The sequence below is a fragment of the Nematolebias whitei genome, chromosome 8 (assembly GCF_014905685.2).
Source record: "Nematolebias whitei isolate Nwh7 chromosome 8, NemWhi1, whole genome shotgun sequence".
Classification (NCBI taxonomy): Eukaryota; Metazoa; Chordata; class Actinopteri; order Cyprinodontiformes; family Rivulidae; genus Nematolebias; species Nematolebias whitei.
This window is the reverse complement of record NC_056505.1, coordinates 21,964,738-21,988,361: the sequence shown is the minus strand read 5'-3', so window position 1 is coordinate 21,988,361 and position 23,624 is coordinate 21,964,738. Positions and strand designations below refer to the sequence as shown.

The 23,624-nt window shown below is 40.5% G+C and overlaps 3 protein-coding genes across 4 annotated transcripts in view; 1 reads left to right on the top strand and 2 right to left on the bottom strand.

Annotated features, from left to right (window-relative positions):
* Positions 1-3,815: 3,815 nt before the first annotated feature.
* Positions 3,816-8,545, bottom strand: dimt1l (DIM1 dimethyladenosine transferase 1-like (S. cerevisiae)). The gene is made up of 12 exons (XM_037680472.1): positions 8,370-8,545; positions 7,627-7,700; positions 6,539-6,625; positions 5,381-5,442; positions 5,192-5,285; positions 5,057-5,106; positions 4,859-4,982; positions 4,672-4,764; positions 4,539-4,603; positions 4,397-4,460; positions 4,194-4,300; positions 3,816-4,108 (listed from the first exon to the last, which is right to left on the bottom strand). Exons 1-12 carry the CDS (start codon positions 8,425-8,427, stop codon positions 4,066-4,068), a joined length of 921 nt encoding a protein of 306 aa, XP_037536400.1. The 5' UTR covers positions 8,428-8,545; the 3' UTR covers positions 3,816-4,065.
* Positions 8,546-8,916: 371 nt separating this feature from the next.
* Positions 8,917-13,130, bottom strand: cenph (centromere protein H). Its single transcript, XM_037680471.1, has 11 exons — positions 12,825-13,130; positions 12,666-12,725; positions 11,404-11,560; positions 11,256-11,311; positions 11,129-11,174; positions 10,971-11,039; positions 10,829-10,885; positions 10,673-10,736; positions 9,457-9,508; positions 9,123-9,283; positions 8,917-9,009 (listed from the first exon to the last, which is right to left on the bottom strand). Exons 3-11 carry the CDS (start codon positions 11,514-11,516, stop codon positions 8,917-8,919), a joined length of 711 nt encoding a protein of 236 aa, XP_037536399.1. The 5' UTR covers positions 11,517-11,560; positions 12,666-12,725; positions 12,825-13,130.
* Positions 13,131-17,042: 3,912 nt separating this feature from the next.
* Positions 17,043-23,624, top strand: part of LOC119413975 (junction-mediating and -regulatory protein) — a 13,098-nt gene continuing 6,516 nt past the window's right edge. For both annotated transcript variants that reach the window (XM_037681062.1, XM_037681061.1), the window contains exons 1-3: positions 17,043-17,429; positions 17,528-18,282; positions 22,412-22,585. In XM_037681062.1, coding sequence (XP_037536990.1) covers positions 17,530-18,282; positions 22,412-22,585 — 927 coding nt within the window. In that variant the 5' untranslated portion in view covers positions 17,043-17,429; positions 17,528-17,529. The remainder of the gene's footprint in view (positions 17,430-17,527; positions 18,283-22,411; positions 22,586-23,624) is intronic.

Sequence of the window (23,624 nt, the reverse complement as noted above, 5' to 3'; positions counted from 1 at the left end):
CAGGGGAGGCCACACCTAGTCTGTATGGTTTACCTAAAATCCACAAACAAGGTGTACCTTTAAGACCAATCGTTAGTATGATTAACTCTGTCACTTACAATGTTTCCAAATATCTGGCGTCTGTACTCATCCCTTTAGTTGGCAGCTCAGAACACCACATACAGAACACCATGGACTTTGTGGACAAGGTGAGGGATGTCATCATGGAGACTGATGAAACAATGGTCTCTTTTGATGTCACATCACTCTTTACGTGCATTCCTGTTGATGATGCAGTAGAGGTGGTCAGTTTAAGATTAAAATCAGACACCACTCTGAGCAGCAGGACCACACTTTCCACAGAACAACTGTGTCAACTCTTGAAACTGTGCCTGCAGTCAACCTACTTCACATATGGGGAGCAATATTATAGGCAGAAACATGGGTGTGCTATGGGGTCTCCAGTTTCTCCTATTGTTGCCAACCTGTACATGGAGGAGGTAGAAAAGAGAGCCTTGACGTCCTTTTCAGGGACACCACCAAGTCATTGGTTCAGGTATGTTGACGACACCTGGGTTAAAATTAAATCTCAGGAAGTCCAACATTTTACTGACCACATCAACTCTGTGGATAAATACATCAAGTTCACACGAGAAGATGAAAAAAATGGCAGGTTGGCTTTCTTGGACTGTGAGGTCTCAGTCTCTGATAGAGGACATTTGCAAACCGAGGTGTACCGCAAACCCACCCACACAGACCAGTATTTGCAGTTTGACTCCCATCACCCTTTGGAGCACAAGTTAGGAGTCATCAGGACTCTGTATCACAGAGCAGACAGCGTCCCCACTAGCTCAGGAGCCAGGCAGAAGGAGAAATCCTACACAAAACAGGCTCTAGAGCAATGTGGATATCCTAACTGGGCCTTCCTGAAAGCAGAGAAGAAACCCAAACAGGACTCCAGTCAGCCATCAGGTGAAAAGGAGGAACCCAGACCCAGACTAGTGGTCATTCCGTATGTTGAGGGAGTATCAGAGAAACTGAGACGTTTATTTTCTAAACATAACGTCCCAGTGGCTTTTAAACCCCAAAATACATTACGGCAAAGACTGGTTCATCCCAAAGATCCAGTCCCCCGGCACAAACAGAGTAATGTTGTGTAAGTTGTTCAGTGTCAGGAGGGTGATCAGTCTTACATCGGGGAAACTAAACAGCCACTGGCCAAAAGGATGGCCCAGCACAGAAGATCAACATCATCAGGCCAGGATTCTGCGGTCTACACTCATCTCCAGGCCAGCGGTCACTCTTTCAGGGATGAAGATGTTCACATCCTGGACAGAGAGGAACGATGGTTTGAGAGAAGAGTAAAGGAGGCCATCTTTGTGAAAAGAAATCGTCCATCATTAAACAGGGATGGAGGCCTCCGGGTTCAACTGTCCCCCTCTTACAATGCTGTGATTGCTAGTATCACTCAGCCCTCTGTGAATAGTACACAGCCATCAGTGTGCTAATGATCCATTGTTAGGCTGATGGTCCTTCTTGAGCATGTGATCAGCTGGTTTTGGTTGTCAGCAGCAAACTGGTTGATCCACTCTGAGAAGGTGCTATTTAAGAGACTGAGCTGAAAACAGCTCCTCAGACTGAGGAAGTCTCTTGGATGAGAGATGAAACGTTTCTACAGTTTTTCTTTTTTGTTGTTTTTTCAATGTCCAGAGAACCAGACTCAACTTTTTCAGACCTGACAGGGAAAGTTTCAGACCTAAAACTGCAGCTTACATTTCTTTGCTCTTGGGGAGGCTGATTCAAGTAATCTACAATTCGCAGTGGTGGGATGTAACTAAGTGCAAATACTTTGTTACTGTACTTAAGTACATTTTTCATGTATCTGTACTTTACTTAAGTAGAGTTAAATGTGGGTACTTTATACTTTTACTCCACTACATTTTACATCAAGTATCTGTACTTTCTACTACACTACATTTCTATAACGCGTTGCATTACAAGTTACATTCATGTTGCGGCTTTTTGATTTGTTCATTAGTTTGAAAGTAACTAATGTTGAGAGGGGAGTTGGTCCATTGAATCACTGCAAAGTGGGCAGGTTATGTTAGACCCGCCTTCAATAAGAGCTGGACCAATGACATATATTCTAGTATATATATGTCACTGAGCTGGGTGCACCCGCAGCACCACTAACACACCCAAAATGTATTCCATCGTAAGAGAGTCAGCCAGAAGATATGCGCCACCCATGGCTTTATTGAAAGACTGCTCAGTACAACAGGACAGATTCTCTCTCCCAAAAGAGCCAGACTGGACTCAAAAATCTTTAAAAACCAACTTCTTCTGAACTTGAACAAGAAATTCTTGCTGCAATATTAAAATGTGTCAAGTTCATGGATGTTAGGAGACAAGAGATGTCTCCAAATGACTCGACACTCAGGTCCAAGTTTTGAAAATGGTGTCATGAAGTTAAAATATTGTTCACTATTGACCCATTACAAGGTCAACTACAGTATTTTAACTGGAGTTGATGACAAACTGGAGTTGAAATATCAGTGGAAATGATCAGAGCCTATTCGTTTCTTAGGTCTAATGTTCCTTTTGTTCAAGCAGACAACTTTTACTTAAATGTGTTTACTGCAGTTAAAATGACACATTGGTTTTACTTTGCGTTAAATAAAAACTTTCAAAGGTAAAATCATTCCTTTCTTATTTTTGCTTAATGGCATTGAACTCTGCAGGTCGTCCCTGAATTTTTGACGCACAGAATCACAAGTCCAAGTGTGAACTGTGTCACAGAGTAAACACAATAAAAACATGTATTATCTGCAGCATTGTTCATTAAAATGGAACACTAGTAATGTATTACAGAAAATATACATATGGTAGGCAGACTTAAATATATGTAGACCATTGCATTATGTAATACATCCAGGAAGTACTTATTTACTTTTACTTAAGTAAAAACATTAATGTGGTACTTCTACTTTTACTAAAGCACATTTTTGTCCGTTTATTTGTACTTTTACTTAAGTACAGTGTTTGAGTACTTTCTCCACCACTGACAATTCATCCTGTTCACTTGCATAACCCAACATCGGAGTACAAACTTGTCTTTTTACCTTTTGGACCAGTAGATTATTTTTTAACATGCAATTCTGCTCCAGTTATGGCTCAGGTATAAACTGCATAAAACTGCTGTAACTCCAACCTTTCGCTTTCAGAGAGCGAGCCATGTTGTGCACACGAAAAGAAAAAACGCAGCAGAAAAGTTCCCGTTTCCCTCAAAAAGTTTGTCATGTAAACAAGCATTATTAATGTTACTGACAGGAGTCGGTCCAGACTAATGAATCTCTTCTAGCTGCTGTGAATATTTACTCACATCTAAATGCTGTAAAAACAAGTCATAGACTGAATAGTGATTCGGTTCTGTTTAAATAGTGCAAATGTACAAGTGTAGAGCGTTTTATAGAGAAAATTATCTAGTTGAACAGTTTTGAAGTATTAATATCAAATTATTTCAGATTCTAACTTTGCAATTCAATCATATCATCGAGTCCAGTCATAAACCAGTTCAGCAAAGTTTGACCAACATAAGTTTTCCAAAAAAAAAAAAAAAAGTCTGTAAAAGCCGCTAAACATTCAATATTTTATTGACCTGACAATGAAACTTGAACTGGACAGCATACTTAATCTAGTCAGCTGCATGCCAAGATTTGAATAAATTATTTTTTGCATTAGAAACATATTTTTCCATAATTTTGTGATTAATATCAAGCAAAACATTTTGAAGCATGAAACAAAAGATTATGGAAGCAGATTTCAAGAAAATGAGTCTGCACTTAAAACGATAAAATAATGTGTTTTTTAAACACTTCTGCAGATTACAGTAATCATGCATAGCATTTTTTTTACGTGCACACCTTAACACCTGCAAGAAGTTGTGTGTGCATGTTTACTGGGAAAAGAAAAGACTCAATATGAGCTAATTTCTGTTTTGACACTCAAGTTCCTCCAAGTGCACCATAGCTTCACTTGTTTTTCAACATCTTCTTGAGACAGGAGGTCAAACTGTTGTCACCTCCATCAGGTAAAGTGGATTCCTGCAGTGTTGAATGCATGCAGCAGTCTGAGGATGAAGAACACATTTCAACATGTTAAATTATGTCACAATGAAGTTTTAAAAAGTTCAATCATGATTTTTTTAAAATTACATCATGAAGTCGTCGATGTCCATGGACCGGGCCCTCTTGTCACTGAAACCGGCCTCCTGCAGAACACTCTCGATTTTTTTGCCGATGCTGAAGTCGTCTGGAACGATCTATAGAGACGGGGGGGAAGTTTGATTAAGCTGAGCAGTAAGTGAAATAAAAAGCAGCATTTCACAGAACTTGTTTTGATCCAGTCATTTACTCACCACGTTGTGGACGGAGCAGTGAATCCTATAGTTCTTCTCCAGCAGCTGCTCCACTGCTGCAGACCTGGAAATTAAAAGTCATGAGGTCTTCTACTTTAACAGAACAGTATGGGTTGTGGGTTTGAAGCCGGCAGATGCTCACTTAAAAGCTGCACCGAGGGTTTTGTTTTTCCGTACAAAGGCGATTCTGACCAGACCGTCCCACTCCTGTGAAAAACACAACAACAATAAGATGCTCTCCTCAGAAAGACTCACCACAAGAAGTCAAAACAAACCTGAAAGTTAACCGGAGGAGGAGGGTTCTTCGGTTCTATCCTGACGACACTTGACTCAACTTTAGGAGGAGGGCGGAAATTATTCTTCCCCACCTGAAATGAAAGAGGGAAGCTCAGCATCAAAAGCACCCTGAACACGTAGTCCATCTTTTCTGCGAGCAGACAAACATCTCGAGAACATGCTGACCTTCATGAGGTGGTCGACACGAGCCAGCAGCTGTGTGTTGATGGACAGCCTGCAGAACAGCTTGTCTCCAGGTTTGGCAACCAGTCGCATGGCAAACTCCCTCTGGAACATCAGCACAGCACATCTGGATAAAACACAAAGAGGCATTTAACGTGGTACGAACAGCTTATCCTCAGTTAGGCTTCAGTCACTTCTAACCTGAAGAAAGGTCGGTGCAGCAGCAGCTTGAAGACAAACGGTGATGAAATCTGCAAGATTAAGACAAATATTTTAAATGAAAAATAACAGATTCTGTCAAATCAACTATATGCAATATGTAGATAAAGTGTTCACCTGGTAAGGCAGATTAGCTACGCAGATGTCAAAGAAAGGCATATCTGTTTTTAATACATCACCAACTAAAATCTGAAGTTTGGTCTGCAAAGGCCTGTTGAGAGCAACGATGTTCACAACAAATTAAATCTTTGTTCACGTATTGTTAGATAAACAGATTAAACAACACGTGTTGATGGCCTCACGCACGTGCATTGTACTCTTTTCTGAAGTTCAGCCACAAGTCTGCAGTCCAACTCACATGCCACAACCTGCAAAAACAAAACCAACCATTTTAATGTTGAATAAACTAAAACTAGACAGGAACACAGATGTACAGTAGTCCCTCGATACTTCGCAGCTCGTTTATCGCGGACTCGCTCTATGGCGGTTTTTTTTTTTTTTAGTACTGTACATTTACATAATATAAAAATTTTAAAAAGGCACAGTTGTAGTTTTCTTTCATTAAGCCTTCACTGTTTTTGCCAGTCTAAAGAACTATGTTACCCAGAAGCCATCACTTCCTGGAGGTCAACACTGCTGCAAATGGAGGGAAAGTTTTGCTGTAAAGTCAGAAGATCTGGAAGTTCTGTTGCTCACAGGACTGGCAGGAAAGTCAAATAATTCTGAAGCTGAACTCTGAGTAGCTGGGCTGTAGCTGATCCAGAATCGGTCAGTGTGACCCGAATCCTGGGAGCTGCAGATGACAAACGACTGCAGGGTTCAATCGTGTTCTGGTCGCGCGGTGCTGGTCCGGACCGAGCCAGAGGTGGTGGATTAAATCCTGGGCAGCAGCACGCACACATCAAGCTGGCTGGAGCGGTGGGCTTCAGTCATGCTGTACCAGGACGTTTTTCATCTATCGGGTCGGACCAGAACCAAGCTGCTCCTGTACTGCAGATCCTGGTAAGAAAAATTTTGTAGCTCCTGTACATATAAGTACTGTATGTTGTTAAAATTAGTAGGTTTAAGAGTTTAGAGGACTGATTTGTGGGCTTCATCGCTGCAGTATAGGTCTGCAGAAACATAGCTGTTGCTGTCCTGCAGTGCTAATAAGTAAAATTTAGTAACGTATGTTGTTAAAATTATGTAGGTTTAGGCGTTTAGAACATTCACAGAGTGTGGGAAGGGTTTCTAAAGCCTTAATATAAAGTTTACTGTATTTGAACTTGAACTACTGTATCCCTACTTTGCGGTTTTTCACTTATTTCGGGGCTTGACGATACGATCCCCCGCGATAAACGAGGAACTACTGTACTTCTAATATTCAAATCATAACTTAAATAAAACACAGCTTTTAATGCAGTACAGCAACTACATGCATTGTAATATCTGTATTGAGTGACTGAAGCAAAACTAGTTTTGTACCTTCTTTGCTTTTTCCAGCAGTTTAACCGTCATGTTACCAGTACCAGGTCCAACTTCCAGAACCACATCTGTCGGCCTCAGCGCAGCCTGAGAAAAAGGGGAATGCAAAACAAGTCAATGTGTGTTTAGCTGTAAGCAGGCTATACCAGCCTTGAGTATTTATTTATTTTTTTAATTGTCCAGTTATCCGACTGTAAAACCCACTGTCTTTGAGAAGTGCTTGTCTAAGTTCAGGTACATTTCTATAAAATAGTTTTCACCCTTCCTGATGGAAATGTGAGTGTAGTTTATTTTAGCACGTTCATTTATTCTATTCACGTCCTGTTTAAATGTATGTTTTTCTACTTATTAACATTTTGATGAAAGTACAGTACTAGTTTATGGAATAGCTGTAATGCCATTGCGAGTCCTGCTGGTTTTGCTAAAAATAAAAGAGCAGACAAAAAGGGTAAAACCATCACATTAGGGCTCTTAATGTCAAACATGTGTAAATGTGCCTTCTTTATATTAGTTATATTAAATGCAACAATGCAGCAGCATAGTTGTGACCCATTTTATCCATGTCATCTAGTCGGAGAGGATCTGGAGGGTCTAATGTGATCGTTTTATCGTTTATGTCAGTATAAATGGGGCCTCTCTCCTAAAGTCCACACTGACGCGGCTGCTTCATAACTCAAACAACACGAAGGGCAAGCGCATCCATCAAGACACGTTTATGTGATTTTTAATTGTAAAATTTGTGTAGACACGCGCTCCATCAAATCAAAGTAAATGTTGAAAAAGCTCAGCTCACCAAAACCTTACTTGTTTTAGACATCTCTGACCTCTGGTTAATAGCAACAACTTCAAAACGCAACATAATTAACTTTATAGAAAATTAATAACGAAACGTTCCACAGCTACTTCGAGTTCTTTGAAATATCGTTATAAAGTTTATTTTCCACTCACTGGATGTAATTACAGTAGTTCTAATAGACTGAAAGTGTGCGCTTCATATTTACAGTGCTAAACTTGACTGTGTTTCTGTACAAATACTCGTGGCAACATGTCAAAGCTATAATGATCCAGAAGACATCAACTCATCCCACCTTCTCAATGATTGCATTGACGACCAGAGGATTCTTCAGGATGTGTTGACCAACGCCAGTGTTGAACATGATCCCTACAAAAACAGCAAACTTGAACTGATGTTTGACAAATCAGACACTAAAGACTAAAGCTCCATGCAAAATAAACTATTATTCATCCATTCAACCTTTATTCATACAGGTTAATCCCACTGAGCCTCGGGGACTCATTAACAAGAGAGACCTGATTTTAAAAGCGTGATGACAACAGTGGAGACAATCATAGAGGATGCATACAAATGAGAAAAACAAGTGAAAATTAAATGGTAGTCTGGAAGGCTATGTAGAAAACTAAAAACACGTCTGCATTGGTTTTCCCCCATGAACTTTAGCAGATGTTTGAAGCCTTTGAGTAAAAAAGTTCCCCTCAGGAGTGAGTTTGTAAAGTTAGGTACTAATCATGGGAATCGATGCAGTCTTTACCCAATGCAAGGTAAAGTGAGTGAAATTAAGCTTCAATGCATAATTCACCTTTTTCTTTAACTGGAAACAAACACTAGTATTTTTGTTAACTAAACTCAAATACATTAAACACGACAGCTGTTCACTCGTGTTCAAACTTTATTATAAAAACACACTTTCCCTCTCCTATAACTTATAGCATATACTTATAGTATAAGCAACAGGTGATATTTAAAGCAGTTATTTAAGTCAGTATTTATGTTTGCTAACAAGCTAAAGCTAACTCATCGAGAGAAACAAACCTTGGCTTTTAACGTCTTGGTGCTGCCTGCTCCTCTTTTCCGCCTTCACCTTCGGCATTTTATACTAGTTGGATTAAAACTAAATAGCCAAAATCCCAATTTTATGTCAACTTCCCAGAATACGCCCGAACAGTCAGTCGATCACACGTGTTTCTTTAGCGGTTAGCGACGAGTGCATTAGCGCCACCTGCTGGTTCGGAGGAGGAACTGCACGCGGTGATTTCTTCTTTTCTTTTAATGGCGACTCGCAGTTAAGTGGTGTATACCGCCACCTACTGTTCAAACTGTTTTTCACCGAAAAAGTCCATGCTCTCTAATCCAGGTTCACAATCCAACAATTTTCAGTCAGGTCATCTGGACAGTTTCTTTTTTTGCTGAAACGTTTTTCACCGACATAAACCAGAAATAATTTCTTTCTCTCCGTGTCGCTTTTTAGTGGAAGTTACAGCAAATTTCCCCTTTAAAGCAAATCAGCTTATGAGATAAAGATTTTTATTAGACGATACAAGACAGAAGTCTTTAGATTAAAAAAAAAAAAAAAAAGTCTCTAGTCTGAGATAGGAAATTCCTCTAGCGTCATGGCAATGTCTCGAAGTTTAGGATCATCCAGCCAGTTGACTTTACAGGCCAGCAGGATGCCCTGAGAAGAAAAATAAACATTAACAAACAACAAATACAAATGTAATAAAGAAACTAAGTCTAAAATACATTTTGTTTTCTGTGATATTCTGTAGATTATTTTTTTTTTTTTACCCTGAGAACATTTTGTGTCATGATGGCCATCTTCTTATATTTTTCCAGATTCTCTTGACCTTTCTCCAACACAGCTTTGTATTTTTCTGAATCTGCGTGCTCCTTCTTAGACGTTAGTTCTTCCATCTCTTTCATCTTCTCGTGGGTAAGCCGTTTCATCTCTACACACACAAAAAGATCAGCTAATTAGTCTAATTCTAAAAATCGGGCATCGACCGAAACAACTCATTTCAAAGCAAAAACAAGCAAACTGAAAGTGTTGCTGGGTTTTAAAGAGCAAAACAAACTATATACAAACAAGTTTAACCACATTAAATTAAATAAAACGGCATACCAAGTCTGTTTTTCTGGATTTCTGTAATTTCATCTTGAAGATATCTTGTCTCCTATGGAAAAAACAACAACAATATTTTAATGCAAAACAGTGAGGCAAATTTTTAGCAGGACCAAGTCAGAATCCAACTTAAATTCATTGCAATTGTATATAACAAACAAAACTATAAGAAGGTCTGTCAGGTGCAAAATATCTTAACAAGTATAACTTAATACTAGACTAAACATGAAACTATGAAAGCATCAACATGTTGCGTTGTTCGACATCATAATTGCTTTGGGATAAAAACTGCTCTTAAGCCTCATGGTCCTTGTTTTTCTTGACTGGTGGCAGCTCCCAGAAGGCAGCAGTGTGGAGGAATGACTGGGTCGAGATGAGTCTTTATGTTGTTTGCTCTTTTTAAGCATCTGAGGCGGGAAATCTGCTCCTACGGAGACGCTGAAAGGGTGCGTTGAATGGACTTTCGTACCAGTGGAGACATCTCCAGGTAAAAGAGTTGATTTATACCACCTAAGTGTACTGGGGGAAGAAGCTGAGAAAAACCCGGAGAGTGCCGTTCTGATGCTAACACAAACAAACCCCCTCACCCATCTTTTTCTCCCTCTAAACTTCATCTTTCCATCTTTAAAATTCTTCTATCAGGTAGAAATCATTCCAGATATTTTAGAAATGTCTGTGTAAAGTTTTCAACCACCGCCGTGTGGTCAATCAAAATTGTACAGCTTGCTAAAATTAGCCATGTTGTTATTTTCCATATTTTGCCAATTAATGTAAATGTGTGATGTGTTAAACTTTGATTCTGTTAATAAATGACCCACTGTCGTTGGTGAGTCAAAGATAATTAACGTCTCACGTTACATTTCTAAATTCAATGCACATTATATACGGTCCAGAAAAATGAAAGAATCCGTTTAATTTATGAATATATCTCATGCATATGTTCATCTACACATGCGAGCAGCTGTGCACGCTGGTTACTCGCTGCAGCGGTTTGCCCCACAAACGAGACAGCTGTAGCAGGATGTCCATAAAGATTAGTTGACATGTAAGCTAACAGCACGAGCATGTCAGCTTCATGAACAGTTACTATGACAGGCCTGGCTGTTGGAGAATAATGTTGCCTGTCTGTGGAGTTAGAATAAAGTTTAAAAACCTTCACACACACCGTGCCACTTCATTTTATGTCTACTAAGACAAAGAGGATGGAAGGTCTTACCTCTTGAAGTTGTTTTATCCGTGAGCACAGAGCCATGCAGCGGTCACTCACAGCTTTTAGGGCACTAAGAACAACAGAAGTTTCATGAAGTCAGTCGTGAAAATCAGTGAAAATCAGCCGACAGAAGTGATTTCAATAGTTAGTGAGCTGACTTACGCTGCCTCTGGATCGCTCTGTTTCATCTTTTCTCCTAAAGCGTGCCACATCTGCATTCTGAAGGACACGAGCTTAATGAACATTTTGTAGATGGACTTGACTTTAAAGTTAATCCCCTAGAGGCCTGAGCAGCATTATTTACCTGTGCAGTGCCAACGTGCTGTTAAAATGAGCCGTTTTTGCTCGTTCCAGCTCACTCATGTAGTCTGGCCTGTGGCATTAGAAATTACATGTCAACATAGAACTTATTACAGTTTGCTTACAATTTGAAGCAAATAAATATAGATTTTAAAAGCTCACAAGTCTCTCTCTGCTTCCAACGTGCTGCAGGACTTTTTAATTTTTCCTGTAATTGCAAACATCAGTTCTTAATAGACTTGTGGAAAGTATATGTTAATGAAAACACTAGATGAATTATGTTACATACCTGCACTGACATGCACCGCCATCTCAAAACACTGATTGGACATCTGCTGTTTTATTCTGAAATTAAAAATATATATATATTATTCTTTAGCAATGGTTTTGGTTTGTGAATTATAACAATATAGCATGCTGAAGATGAGCATGTGAACCTCAGCATGTCTGTAGGTGAAGTATCTTTTTGTGTTGAGGAGCTCTCAGGAGCAGGACCATCACTCAGCGCCACAGTCTCCACCATGTGATTCAGACTCCCCATGTTGTCCATGTGTGGAGAAACCAACAGTTTGTGGACAGTTTACCTGAAAGTACCTGCATTTAAAACAAAGTGCACAGTTACAACTCACGCAGTATGTTCACAACTTAAAAGTACAGGAGTTACAGTAAAATTGAAGCAAAAATGTTCAAAACTCATTAATAAGTTTGTATAAAATGTCTCTACAGCAGCTCTTTGGAGCTTTGAATCCATTCTGAATACATGCATTTATAACAACAGGAAAACAATAAAAATATAGTATACTTTACATAAACAGAATCAAATTGTAAGTAAACGAAGGGTTTTGCCTTTATGAGAAAAAACCTATGACAACATCACAAATGTCAAACTACTGGTAACTGTCCTGTTTTTATCTTTTCTGACTTTATTATTTGAAAATGGGATACTCATATTTACTTGTCTAGATTTGATCAAAGGGGGTCTACACAAAGATGTTTCCCTTTTAGTCATCCTTTTTAAGACTTTTCTGATTTTCTTTGTTTTGAACATCCAGAAGTCCTGCTAACATTTTTTCGAGAGCCGTATTCCATAATGTTGCAAAATACACATCTTTAAAAAGTGTAGCATTTATGTAGAGCCTAATGAGCTGTGCTGTATTAATGTCAAGCTTCAATTTCATTTTGTGGCTTGGGACATATTTTATTTTAGAGTGATAAGGAGCAGGACTTGTTGCAAACCTTTAACAATTAACCGATTAACAAAAGCTCTGTCTCTTTAACATACATTTAAGACACAATGAATGTATAGGTTTAAAAAAAATATACTGAAGTAAAAGTTGACATTCAACCATAGAAAAATACTGCAACACCGCCACTGTATTAAAATAACACTCATACAAGCACTTGAAAAAAAATGTCTGTGCAAAAGTAATAAAACATAAATGAGAATAGAATAAAAGCATATGCTGTGCAAATAGCAAATAAAAGACAGTGTCATAAATAAATAAACACCAGTAATGCAAACGTGAATAAAAAAGTCCATAATTGAAATGGTAAGAAAGTAATAGTGTAATGCAAAATAATTGTGTTTTTAGTGTTGTTTTACACATGTTGGGAGGAAGTAAAACGCACTGCTGGATTACAAATTATATAAATATAAATACAGATTAATCCTGCAGGAAGTGTTTACATCCTGTCAAACCTTTAGGCCACAGGGATGACGTCATCCAGCGTTACATTAGCGCGGGTTCTTCCTGCACAGCTGAAAAACATTTTTGTAGTCAAGTTAAAACGAGTCTATGAAGCAGGTCACTATCTACAAGCTTTAGAAGAATTGTCACAATGTGTTAAAATATCTTACCTTCAAATTAAGTCGAAAAATGCAACAGGGGTCCGTTTCTTCGACGCTCTGTCAAGCTAACGCTAATCTTCCGAGTTTATATTACGATAGTAATTTGCTACAACTGTTCACTAAAACACATTAAAACATTTTTCTGTGAGCACTCGGTTCTAATAAACTCTGCATTTGCGAATTATTCCCGCTGCTCTTGTCAATGTGCTCGCTGCTGTAAATGGGTCGCTGTCGCTTGTTTACATAATGACTCTTTGATGCACGTCGGAGAAAAGAAATAGAGCTTCTAAATATTATATTATCCAACTCCAAAGCATTTCTGTCACTAGTTTCAATCCTTTACTGTTATAACATTACATACGTGGCGTTGATGTGAAGAGTAAAATCTTCTGGTGGACTTTTGCCTCATTTTTACCCATAGTATGATATGGAAATAATGTATTCCCAATGTTTAATGAATGTAGCATTGGCTGTCAGATCCCGCCAGGAAGTGACGAAATGTTTTTGTGCGTTCCGTGTGGCCTCAAATGTCATCTAAAATGTGATTGCGCCCTCTACAAGTCAACTTTTGGAAGTGCAAGTTCGTTAAGAACAATAAAATGACAATTTTTAAAAAATATATATATAAACGTGAAAACATAAATATCCATCCATTATCTTTTACCCGCTTCTTCCATTTTGGATCCCGGGGGTCAAAACATAAATATTAAGATAAATATTTGTTAACCGCTATTATAAAATGTGTAAGTATTCTATAGCTGATTTGATCAATACTGACAATTTACAATGGCAGCACAGTGGTTACTGTTGCCTCACAGCAAGAAGGTCCTGGGTTCAATCCCCGGTTGCAACAACATCAAAAATGTGGGTGGGGATAGGTGAAGCACCCACACCTGCCCCCACCCTCATTCGTCCCACTCTGGGCCCTTGAGCAAGGCCCTTAACCCCCACCATCTGCTCCTCGGGGTGTCCTAGACAGCAGCTCTCTGCTCCACACAGAGGGCTGTGGTAGCTCGGTGGTCTGTGGGTGCGCCAGGAAGGACATCCGGCATAAACAAAATAACTGCAGAGTCTTCGTGCGACTTAGTTCGCTGTGGCGACCCCAACGCAGAAAGCAGCCGAAATAAAAAATAAAAAATAAAATAAACAATAAATATTTTTAATAGTGATTAGAGCTAGACAAGTTACCTTTTGTTGTGGGATGAAGGTCAAGTATTTATAAATACCTATGGTGGAACTTTTTAATGGAGATGAGTGTTTTGCAAATGTAAACCAATGATTTACACTGTACATTTTAGGTAAATATCAGGGTCATTGTTTTTTTTATGCACCATCTTAGTCACTTGCTAGCACAGATAGTGTATTTTATACACAGGGAGATGCTCATTCAAGAGTGTTTTTTGATGTAAAGAAAGAATACAGGTCAAAAACTCCAAATGACTTCAGTCCATCTCCACATAACCAGATATTGTAATGATTCAAGTATTCACCATTTTGCAGCTCCTGAGTGTCAGGGAGGAGTTGTCTTCTCCTCAGTTGTGGTTCATTCATCTAATGAGCCACAATGCTGTTTTTAAGGACCAAGGCTGCCAGAGGACGACGTTGCGACATTGTCTACTTTATTGTATTCAATGAGCAGCCACAGTTCCTAGTACAATTCAGGATATTGCATGTGTATGTGTATAAGGTTCAAGGTTCAAGACTCTTTATTGTCATTTGCATCACATCTGGTACATGAGGTGGAACGAAATTGTGTACACAGGGTCGCTGTTACATCCAACAATAGCAAAAATATAAAGTGTAAAAAGAAAGTAAATAAGGATCTAAGATATAGCCTACACTAAATGAACGCCAAACGGTACGCTAAACATCCAAGATTTACGCTAATCACTACTAGTGCAAAACAATACACCGAACAACAGCAGCACCAACATGAGTCTTGGTGAGTAGATGAATTCTGTGCAGCACCTCGGTGGTCTCAGTCTACGACTGAAGGTGCTGCGGTAAGAGTCCAGTGTGTCACACGGGAGGTGTGACGTGTTTTTCAGGATCTGGAGCCGTTTCCTCAGCATCCTCTGCTCAGACACCTCTGTCAGAGACTGCAGGTCCACTCCCAGAACTTAGCCAGCTCTTGATGAGTTTATCGAGTCTGTTGGCATCAGCTTTCTTCACCCTGCTGCCCCAACACACCACAGCGTAGAAGAAGACACTGGAGACCACCGAGTAACAAAACATCTGCAGCATGGATCTGCAGATGTTAAAGGACCTGAGTCTCCTCAGAAGAACAAGGAAACTCTGTGCTTTCTTGTAGAGTGTTGGTGTTAGCTGTTTATTGTCTAGGTGGACCCCCAGGTACTTGTAGCAGTCCACAGTGTCCACCTTAGTACCCTTGATGTTTATAGGGTTGTGGGGGCTGCTCTTCTTCCTGTAGTCCACCTGCAGCTCTTTAGTTTTTCCAACGTTGAGCTGCAGGTGGTTCTGTCCACCACACCTCTGTATTCAGCTTCCTGGTCACCAGTGATGCAGCCCACAATGTCCGAGGTGGTGTTCTGCAGCCTCACATACTGTGGTAGACCTGTGAGGTAGTCTCTGATCCAGATGACCAGCGAGTCGTTCACATACATGTCCAGGAGCTTACTGCAGAGTAGAGCAGGTGTGATGGTGTTAAAAGCACTGGAAACGTCAAAGAGCATGACTCTTGCAGTGCTGCCTGCCCTGTCCAGGTGTGTGTAAGCTCTGTGCAGCAGGTAGATGATGGCATCATCAACTCCAATGTGTGGCCGATGTGGGAACTGTAGGGGGTCCAAGTATGGTTCTACCACTGATCTGACGTGCTTAAGGACCAGCCAGACCTGGATTATTGAGCATGGACTTTGTTGGTTTTGAACCAGTTTGGCATGATTGTCGATGAGGGAGAGGGCCGGCACCAGAGGAGGGGGCGTGCCAAAGAGACCATCTTAGCACCAACATAACTGGTTTGTTCCACTTTGGAGTAAGCTGTTGGGGGAAGAATCAGTTTTGTGTTGTGTGTTTCCTTGACTGATGAAGCCTTCTGGATGGAAGGTGAAACGTTTCAGTGCAAAAAAAAAAAGAAACTGTCTAGTGTCCAGATGACCTGACTGAAAATTGTTGGATTGTATACCTGGATTATTAAGCATGGACTTTGTTCCTCACATTCGTTTTTTCTTCACGTCACACTCAGCATGGTATATTTTAACAACAGTCTTAGACCGCCCTCTAGTGCCCTTTCTAGGCAATAACAATCCTACTGCAGAACACAACAATTTTCAAGATGACCAAAGGAACAAAGAGGATCAATTTTTGGAATATATTTATCCAGTATTGAATTTACAGGATAACATCTGTGTAACATTTTAAGAGACACCTCCCGGACCTTATTTGAGACAAAAATAAATGAATTCTTGGCAACGACCATGTCTGTTCTCAATCAATATAATACAGATTGTTCCAAAAGTATCTTGAAGCAGGTTTACTAATAGTATTCCTTTGGATTATTTCTCCAATATGTTTATTTCCGGTTTTAATACTAAGAAAAGGGTCTGAGTTTCCAATAAATTGCTCTGGAAACAGAGGATACTGGACTTGAGCTCTATCAGCAGTGGATGAGGAATTTGAAACCTGCTGGGATGGCATCAAAAACAATAGCAAAGTTTTTAGTGGTTACAGAGAATGTTATATTCAGAAAGAAATTCACCATAACTAAATATTGTCCATCTTTGTTAAACAATTGTTTTACAAATAAAATATCATAATCCACCCAGTTCTTAAAAAATAAAGATTTACACTTGAAACAAATATCTTGGTTGTTCCAAATAAGACAGTTATGGGGGAAAAGTTGTGTTTATAAACCAATGTCCAGCATTAAAGTAACCACATTAAGCCCCTACAACAACAAAAAAATAATAATAAATCCTGGATTTAATGTATTACGTCATCACGTCTCTACGTACTCGGCCGTTGAGATTCTGACGTTGCATTCAAATACATTCAGAACAGTTTACCATCAAACTGCTTTTGCCTTCTTTTCAATATTAAAACTTGATATAGTCTTGTATTATCAGTATAACGACATTTTATATAATAAATAACTCAAATTTAAGATATAAACATTATTAATATTGAATCAAGAGTAATAATGTTGTCGTTAAGTCGAAGATGGCATGCTGCTTTAAGAAAATCCGACACGCATTGAAGCACTTTAAGGCATCGTTTTCTTTGCTGTTGCGTTGGATAAATGAGAAGGAATGACACGGATACGTTGAGTTTAAATGATGCTAACCTTTCCGACATTTCGCAGTTGGACGCAGCAGGTTGTCTCACTCATGCGTGGCCTCGGTGTGTTGTATTTGAACGATGTGCGCTGCGGTTTCAGCATCCCGCAGGCACTTTGTGACGAAAAGAGAGGAGGACTGGAGCGGAGAGATCGAGATTAACGGAGCGGGCTCGACGGTAGGGCTGCTGGTAAACACTCGGCCGAAGCTAAAAACAAAGCTAGCGGGAGGAGACAGGGACAGACGCGGGGACACAACAGGAAGCAGGTGGACCAGAGATGGGAACTGATACGGATCTGCTGTAAATCTATCTCCCCGAACGGTTCGGTTGATGTTGTAACACTTTAATACACAGTCCGTGTAACTGCGCCAGAGTCCAGCACTTCATCGACTTGTTTTTATTTTTATCACACTCTGCAGAGATGTCCTTCACAATGGAGGATAGCTTGGAGTCGGGATGGGTCGCGGTTCGGCCGAATGCGTTTGAGGAAAAGGAAAAGCACAAGTTTGTTTTTATCGTGGCCTGGAATGAAGTTGAGGGTAAATTTGCCATTACGTGTCACGACAGGACGATTCAGAGGAGAAGCTTCTGCAGGGACCTTCAGGCCGAGCTGAGCCCGGAGGAGCATGGGGACAAAACAAAACGTCCTGAATTAAGTCCCATCAGGGATAAAGTCTCTCTGAGCCCGAGCAAAGTAGGGTGCAGCCCTAAAAGTAAGTCCGCATCCAAACCAAGTCCTGTCAAGAGTACAGAGGTGCTGGTAGGAGAGGACCAGCTGTCCCCCTCTCTGGACCTGCAGGAGCTGGACATGAGCCGAGAGGACTGCAGCTGGGCCGGGCTCTTCTCCTTCCAGGACCTTCGGGCGGTCCACCAGCAGCTGTGCTCCGTCAGCTCGGCCCTGGAGCCCTTCCTCCCGGTGTTTCCGGAGGAACCTGCCGGGATGTGGACGGTCCTGTTCGGCTCGGCGGAAGTGTCCGACACGGAGATGGACGAGCTGTGCCACGGCTTGCAGGTGTACCTCGGTCACGCGCTCAACACCTGCGGGTGGAAGATCCTGTCGCAGGTTCTGTTCACGGAGAACGACGACCCAGATGAGTACTACGAGAGCCTGAGCGAGCTCAGACAGTCCGGGTACGAAGAGGCGCTCAGCCGGGCAACAAAGCATCTGCAGGAGGTGAGTCACCTCACCTGTGTGGTAGTAGCTGAGACTGATCCCAGCACACATTCTGATGGTCTTCCTAAATCTGTTTCAAATGTTGCCATTAACTATTTGGAGTCCACTCTGTCTATTAGCAAAATATTTCTACAACCACTGGAAACGTTTAAATGAAACGCAGAAAATAATCGTTGGATGCATGAACTCCTTATTCAAGATGGCCACCACAGCCAACTCCATTAGAAAACATAACAATGACTGTAGTCCAGCCAGTTTTGCAGATATTGTGCTAAAAGTTTGTTTGCAGCTGAAAGTCCTTCATAACTCAAAGTCTTAAGTGCTACTTGTTGCTTCAATCTTTGCAGTGAATTGTTGATGTCAACCCTGTTAGCAAAATATCTGAAACAACTAAAAATCTGTCATGTCTCACACAAAGATAGTTTAAAACTCTGGCTTTAACGGTGGCGAGTGTTGTGCATTCTTTTTTTAGGAAGGCTTTTAATTTCAAAGTTGTCACTATCCATGACCAAAACAACACATTAACAGCTTAACTAACACTCTTCTAACTCATCTTGGCAGTGGGAGAAGATTTAGAGAAAATGGGGGCACCTGCAGACACGTCCTCTTTAGTATTTTGTGCTCTCAGCATGCCTGTCTTGCTGCACCCACAGCTGCAAACACACACGCATGCACAAATGCAACCCAAGTACTTCTCACACCCTTTTCCATGAGCTTGTTGAAGTACTGCGTCAGCTTTTGTTATGGCCCTTCTGAAAAGCCTCAACTTTTACCTGCTAGCAACATTTAACCGCGGCATATTTGATTTAGATTAGAGTCACCATAGAGATCACTCATACACCAGTGAGTAAAACCGATCATCCCATTTTAATGCCATTTTCTGCACACTCTAAAAACCTGCCCAGAACCATCTCGAGGAGAGCACCGAGGTGCTGACTCCTGCAACTCCACCTCGCTGCATCCACTTCTAGTCAAGAATCTGCAGGCTGAGCTGGAAAACACTTGAATCACGGTGACTTCATGCACTGAAGCTTACTGCAAATGTTTAAACACCTCATAGCGAAGTAGCCGCCGAAAGTTCAGACTATCATAAAGGAAACCAGCACTGGTGTTGATTTCAATGTTGCTGCAAATAGGTTTACACATAAAACCAGTTCCCAGACGTTTGATTTGTATTGTATTTCATTCTTAGCTCACACTGTTTTTAGCCTTTTCAAGCAGCTGTGCAGTAATAAAAAAAAAAAGGGGAAAATAATTAGTTTTGTCTTTTGTGACCCCTGTATTAAGCATGTGCAGTCCCGTTGGTTAGGCTGTTGCATGCCATCTAAAGCCGATTTGCGGAAGTGGGAGCGCACAGAGGGACGACTCCTTGTGCATTTCTTCGAAATTTAACAAGATAACCACCTAAAACAATTATTTGTTTGCTCGACTTTATAGTAAAGATGTGTCTCAGATGAACTTTTACATAATAAATGCACTTCGTTGGTCACATTAGCTGCGTTCCACTGGGGCGGCACAGCAAAATGAAGCTGATTTGACGGTTTCTCCAGGCATCATCCCAGAGCTGGACGGCAGTGGCAGACTGTGGCAAGCTGATTGTGTCATTAATAGCCACTTTTACATATTACATGACACAATGGCATGTCGTAGACTCGAGTGCCATCTAGCAGATGAAAGTGGTAGTCATTAAAAAAAGTCAGAATGAATGAAAACGGTCATATCTCAGCCAAAAATTGATTTATAAATATGGGAGAAAAACATAAATATGTCGCTTCGGTGTATAAGTCACAGGGCATACAAATTATGCAAAAAACTGGGACTTATAGGCTGGAACATGCGGTAATAAGAAGACAAACACCTTCTAAACTAATCAATAAGAGCTTAATACGGTCATGAATTGGCTTTATGTTGCAGACAGTGGTACAGAGAATATGTCACTAGTAGAAAAACAAATCACTGAATGAGTGCTACAATCTTCAGTAAATGTAAAGAGGGAGGTGAGATAAACTTGCATCAAAGTTCCCAGAGCTGCAAGTGTACCAGTAAATTTCCTGATGCATGCTCAATACCAGTAAGTAATACCAGTAAGTTGTTCTAACAGCCGTCAGACTGTGAATATCGTAGATAATCTGTGGACAGTTTGCTACAGAGTCTCACAGAACTAGAACCAAGCAAGAAATCAATCTCAGGAACAGTTTTATTGAAAGCACATAAACTGTACTACTCCCCAAAGTTGTTTTTATTTTTTAGATCAACTCAGTATTTTCTATAGTGTATGAATCTACTAAGGTTGCTTTACTTCTATTTTCATCCCTTTTGTACGAGATCTAATTTGAATTCCCCCAATTAAATCTTGCATTAGATGATTTAGGGAATATAATGCAGCAATAAAGTCCATGCTCAATAATCCAGGTATATAATCCAACATTTTTCAGTCAGGTCATCTGGAAAGATGAAAAAATGTTGGATTGTATACCTGGATTATTGAGCATGGACTTTGTTGTTTTCAACCAGTTTGACAACACTGTCAACAAGGAAGAGGGCCGGCAATGGAGGAGGTGGCGTACCAAAGAGACCGTCTTATCACAAGCAGAACTGGTTTGTTCCACTTTGGAGTAAGCTGTTCGGGGAAGAATCAGTTTTGTTGTGTGTTTCCTTGACTGATGAAGCCTTCCGGACTGAAGGCGGAACGTTTCAGCACAAAAAAAGAAACTGTCCAGATGACCTGACTGAAAAATGTTGGATAATGCAGCAATCATTTTCATAAAACACTTTCACATAACCCAAACGTTGCACCAAATTAAGACGTTGTGTTTGACACAGAGCAGACTAACAGAGAGCTGCAGGCCTGCTCATGTTACACTGCAGCAGCAGCAGCGAGTGATTGATTAGCAGCTCTTAATATAAACAGACATTATATTTATGCACACTGCCTCTCACACTGACTCTCTAATCAATGGAGTGAGATTAATGCATCCTTGGCTCATGGAGCCGGAACAGTACAAGAAGTCCTCAGAGAGAAGTGAAAGAGATATTTATTTTACAGTTATCAGCATTACTATCTGTTTGATGGTGCCTGGTTAAATAATATTTTAAAGAAAATGGGATTTATATTGAGCTCATATTCCCTGCAGATTCTGCATCTAGACTCCGTTCTTGTACATTAATGTGATCAGGTGACTTTCTGACCGAGGCGTGGCCTCTCTGCTGTACAGTGCGTCTGGCCACAGAAAAAAAAAAGGCAGCAAGTAGCATAAACAAATAACCCACATGTCATTCCACCCAGTTCAGCAGTGGTCACACTCGGAATAATGAAAAACAAGAAAGAAAACCAGACGCTGGAAGGTTTTCATCGCTTCCCTTCTTGAGCAATAAATCAGAGAGCAGATAAATCAGTCATGTTAAAGTGCACCCACCCGCCAGAAGCCATTTGCTTCAATAAAAGTTTCTCCGATTGAGATTTCAGGTTTATTTCTCCTTGTGATGGAGGACAAGACACAGATATCAATCAGCTCTTCCTCCCAGGCTGAGCTCCTCTGTCTCGTATGGCGGCGCTCTGTTACCCAGAGATGGTGGCTGGTTGTCGTGTGGCTGGATTTCACAAAAACTGAACTATTGATCTTCTCACTCCGTTTGAGGACATAGTTCATGGCTCTTTTACTGTTTGCTGGTTGCTAACAAAACTGTTCAGCCTGACAGAAACGTGCACATATTGATCTCAGCACACTGAACTCTGGACGATGCATTAAGACTGCATTTAGTTCTGCTATTATTCACAAAATATCCACGTAACTGTAAGGTATTTACTGAGGACTGACTCACTTTAAAGATAAAATGTGTCTTCAGTTCAGGCCCCTACAACAAGAATAGGAAACAGTGTATATTACATGTGTAAAAAGTTATAAAGAGCGTTTCGCCTTAGTTTTTTGGGGTCTTTTTAAATGTTAGAACTGAATGATGCTCAGTGCAGACGTTAACAGATGTTTCTGGATGTTCTGTCCGTTTGTTTTCCCCGACATGTTTTATTCACATTATTTAAATGTGTAATGACTGTAAACATTTGTGCTAATGTATTAGAGCACTTGTACATTGGAAACATGTATAAACAATGAATATACTGTTTGTGCAGCTGCTGGAGAAGCACAAATCCACAGACAGCATGGTGGAGCTGTTGGAGCTGTATGAAGAAGAAGACCAGGCCTATGGAGGCCTACTGGAGGCCTCAACACAGCTGTACCAGTACCTGCTGCAGCCCTTTAGAGACATGAGGGAGTTAGCCATGCTGCGCAGACAGCAGATAAAGGTACAAGTTAAACGTAAACACCTTTTGCACTATATTTAATGCTTCATGAGCTACTGTCACGCAGAGTTTGGACTAAAATCCACTGCTAACACTTGTGACTTAGAGAAATAAAGAAATGTGCCTAAACACACCACAGATTGTTCAGATAGTAAAACAGCTACATTTGAAACTCTAATCTGCATGTGCACTTGTTTTTGTTATGTTTCTGTTTGTCTGTGGGCACTGATGAGGACGGGTCCTAAAGCACATTTGATGGAAACTCTCACGTGTCTTAAAATAGTCTTTTGTGTGTGGTGTATTCATGAGACAGGAAGAGGGTGACTGCTGGGTGGATACACGGAGGAAAAACTTTGTTCAGTCACTGTAGCATTGCTGGCACGTTTAGATTTTGCTCTCCGACTCACATACAGCATAGTAAAACATTGTTGTATGTAAATTACAACTAAAATCTCAAATTGGTTCACAACTTTTTGCTTTTTTTTTCCAAACACCCTCTTAGTTTTGTCCATCTTCCTCCTTTTCTGAAACGTGACTTGGCACAATGGACTGGAGTGACATCTTGTCTGCTAGAATGGATCTCCAGTTTCTCAGTCTCTATGGACTCTATGAATAAATCATGTGAACCTATAGGTTTACTGCCGGGGCAGGTAGATGCTGACACGCCGAGCTCTGCTCTCGTGCTATGGGTTAAAGCCTCAATCAGACAGTCCAATTTAGATTAGGCTGACTAGATTTTCCTAATCAACGTTCAGTAATGTATTAATCGATGTCTTAATTACAACTGGTTTTAAAAGGTTTTGCATGTATTATCCAGTCAGAGAAGGTCCAGAAAGCTCTTATGAAACAAGAGCCTGTTAGTAGGTTTGACTCAGCGTGTGTGCAGGAAGTCAGGTGCTTGCTCTCTCTCAGAAATCACTTCCCTGCTACAGAGCAGACTCGTGTCTTTTCTGCCTCTCTGTTGTTACGCTCTGTGCGTTTCACTGCAGTGTGCTCACACACACACACACACACACACACACACACACACACACACACACAC